We start from the raw sequence: 2612 nt of genomic DNA, 5'->3' as shown, positions 1-2612 counted from the left end.
TATCTTTGAAGCTGAGGCTCTTGATATCAATCCACTGTTACATTCCCTAGAATCAACTTATGCTCAACTGCTTTCCCAAAAAGTTCACAATTGGCTGACCCCCACACCCATCTGCAAAGTTATTTTCCAAGGAGTAGAGTGCCCTGAGGTACACGGTCTTCCAGAGGTATCGGCAGGAACAGCTATTGCAATACGAGCTGTCCAACAGATAACGAGCCAAATGAAGACTTGCCACAGGTCAGCCAGAGAGGTCTTGTCATCCCTAACCAGGCCCTACTCTTGTAGAAAGACTGCCACAATTCAAAGCATTCCCTTCCCAGAGATCACAGATCAGCTCCTCAGCATTTTACAGCAGAAAGAATTGCAAGTGCTTCTCCAGAGAGAGGAGGCACACTTGTGTGTTTGTCACATTATAAGGGGCGAGACAGAAAAAAAGAAAGCATCCATATTCCTGGGTTAAAAATGGTACAGCTGTAAGCGATTTAACTGAAAAGCTACACTGATTACAGGTAAGTATCAAACAGCTGAGAATATATGTTTTCAAATGTATTTCCTTTAAATTAAAAATGTAGATATGTTCAATATTTGCATGTAACAGCTGGTTTTCTCAGATTTTCCTAAATTCTAAGTTGCTATGCTCATCTCTAGAGGAAATGCAGAAACAGCACTGCACGAGATTTGTTTACTCACTGCATTAACCACAGCAGCACTTCTGCCATGTAACAACAACATAGTTTGTTTTTTCAGACCTATTACTGTACACCACAGGAGGACAACAACTCAAATATTCACCCTAGGCCCAGCAAAATTCAATCACTGCTCTTTGGTTTCATTAGTTGAAGATGATGGACCGCTACTGCAATGCAAATGGTACAGTTAGCCTCCGCTGCTCACCTTTTAAACCACCACCACAGCAGACAGATTTGGAGAAAGCAGGTCAACTGTCGCTGCAGGAGAATGCAGTTACGCATCATCCTGCAATGATACTGGGCACACACACACACACTTTATATACCTCATCTTTAGCATTCCGCTCAGTGGATAACTCTGCATCAAACAGTACCAGATGAGATGGATGTATCATCTCTCAGAGCTCGAGGAAGAAATAAACGCACATTAATCACACAAGCACAAGACTGCGACAGCTAACACGGAGGGAATACACAACCAGTCATTAAGCTTCATCTGAACCACTTCCCCTGCCCTGTAGAACTGAGCAGCATTTGTATAACTTGACTTAAAAGCCCAACTCCAAGGGACTGACAAACTGAAATACATCAGGTAAAAAGAGTTTGCTAAAAATGGTTATTTCTTTACTGCGATTTGAACATTTCATAAAGTTACAATCTCCAGCAACAAATCACGTAAACAATGATAATCTAACAAATCATTCCAGCAATAATGCCGTGAGTCTCAACATTCCATAAAGCCCTGAGGCAGCGAAGGACAGGCATGTAGTTCATATTATATCCTCATCAGCAGCCACGAGGGCGAAGACACGACAACTTCTCTACGCAGCAGAACTTACTTTTCCTCACATGAACTTATTCTGAACATCCCTTTGTGAAAACCTGCAGAAATCTACCTTCTCGGATGCTTTGAAAACACAATAGTAATAGCATCTTTTAAACCTCTGCATTGGGTTCCTTTGTCTTTAATGGATTATATTCTTACAGCCACCTACATCCACATTTTGAACGTCAGTAGCCAGGATTTCCCTTTGTTACATATTAGTTGATTTTACAGTGAGAAATTAAAGAGTCCTTTCCAAATCTTACCAGTCCAACGGACTTGCTTTAGTCCATTGGGTCTGCACACAGGTCAGATTGTACGACTTTACAGAGAATTCAACAGGTAGGTTCAAAATTGTTGAAGCCCACAAAGTCAGTGATTTATGACTCATTATAATTCAGTTTCCAAAGGCACTGAACATTTACATAGACTGTTGAACTACTACGCATTTAAGCATCTCAGAAATAAATAGTTAATTAAAAGCAAACTACTGAGATGCACGTGCCATGCTAACTTTTATAACGACCAAACTAAGACAGAAAAAACAAATGCTCCCAGAATCAACTGCTCTTTAAAAAACAAACATGCATTACCTGTTTTAGCTTCATATAAAAAGTCTCTGTGAAGGTTTTTCTGCTGAAGTACCAGAAGCGTTCATTGGCAGGATACACACGCACAACAGTCTCCAGCAAAAACCGGACTGGCTCTACTACCTCAGTAACAACCATATCCACTGCCACAGTCATGAACACACGCTTATCTAAAACACAAAAATAAGGCACATGCAGAAAGGTTAGTCAACGTTCACGTTCCTCAAAATAATAAACAACAGAAGTTAATTCGTTCAACCTGAAAACCTTTTCTATATAATTACGGTTCTATTGCAACCATTTTATTTACCTTAGTCCTACACCCTCCAAGCCTGTTACACAGAACGACAGTGTGCATTAAACAGTATACCAAGTAACTCTGATAACTTGTTAAAAAAGACGACAGAATGTGTTTTAAAGACAGAAGCAAGAGATCACGCAAACAGCATCAAGATACTCGATCCCCAGCAGACAGAAGGAACATGCACAAAAAGGATGAGATGATTTTGA

The 2612-nt window shown here is 40.3% G+C and overlaps 1 protein-coding gene across 1 annotated transcript in view; it reads right to left on the bottom strand.

The window, feature by feature from the left end:
• LOC104498378 (rab GTPase-activating protein 1-like) overlaps window positions 1-2612 on the bottom strand; it is a gene marked incomplete at its 5' end in the record, with an annotated part of 16857 nt that overhangs the window by 4356 nt on the left and 9889 nt on the right. Inside the window, one exon of the mRNA XM_010141742.1 lies at window positions 2106-2272. Coding sequence (XP_010140044.1) covers window positions 2106-2272 — 167 coding nt within the window. The remainder of the gene's footprint in view (window positions 1-2105; window positions 2273-2612) is intronic.

Source organism: Buceros rhinoceros, unplaced genomic scaffold (assembly GCF_000710305.1).
Source record: "Buceros rhinoceros silvestris isolate BGI_N320 unplaced genomic scaffold, ASM71030v1 scaffold43918, whole genome shotgun sequence".
NCBI classification, from domain to species: domain Eukaryota; kingdom Metazoa; phylum Chordata; class Aves; order Bucerotiformes; family Bucerotidae; genus Buceros; species Buceros rhinoceros.
This window is presented reverse-complemented; position numbering and strand designations above follow the sequence as displayed.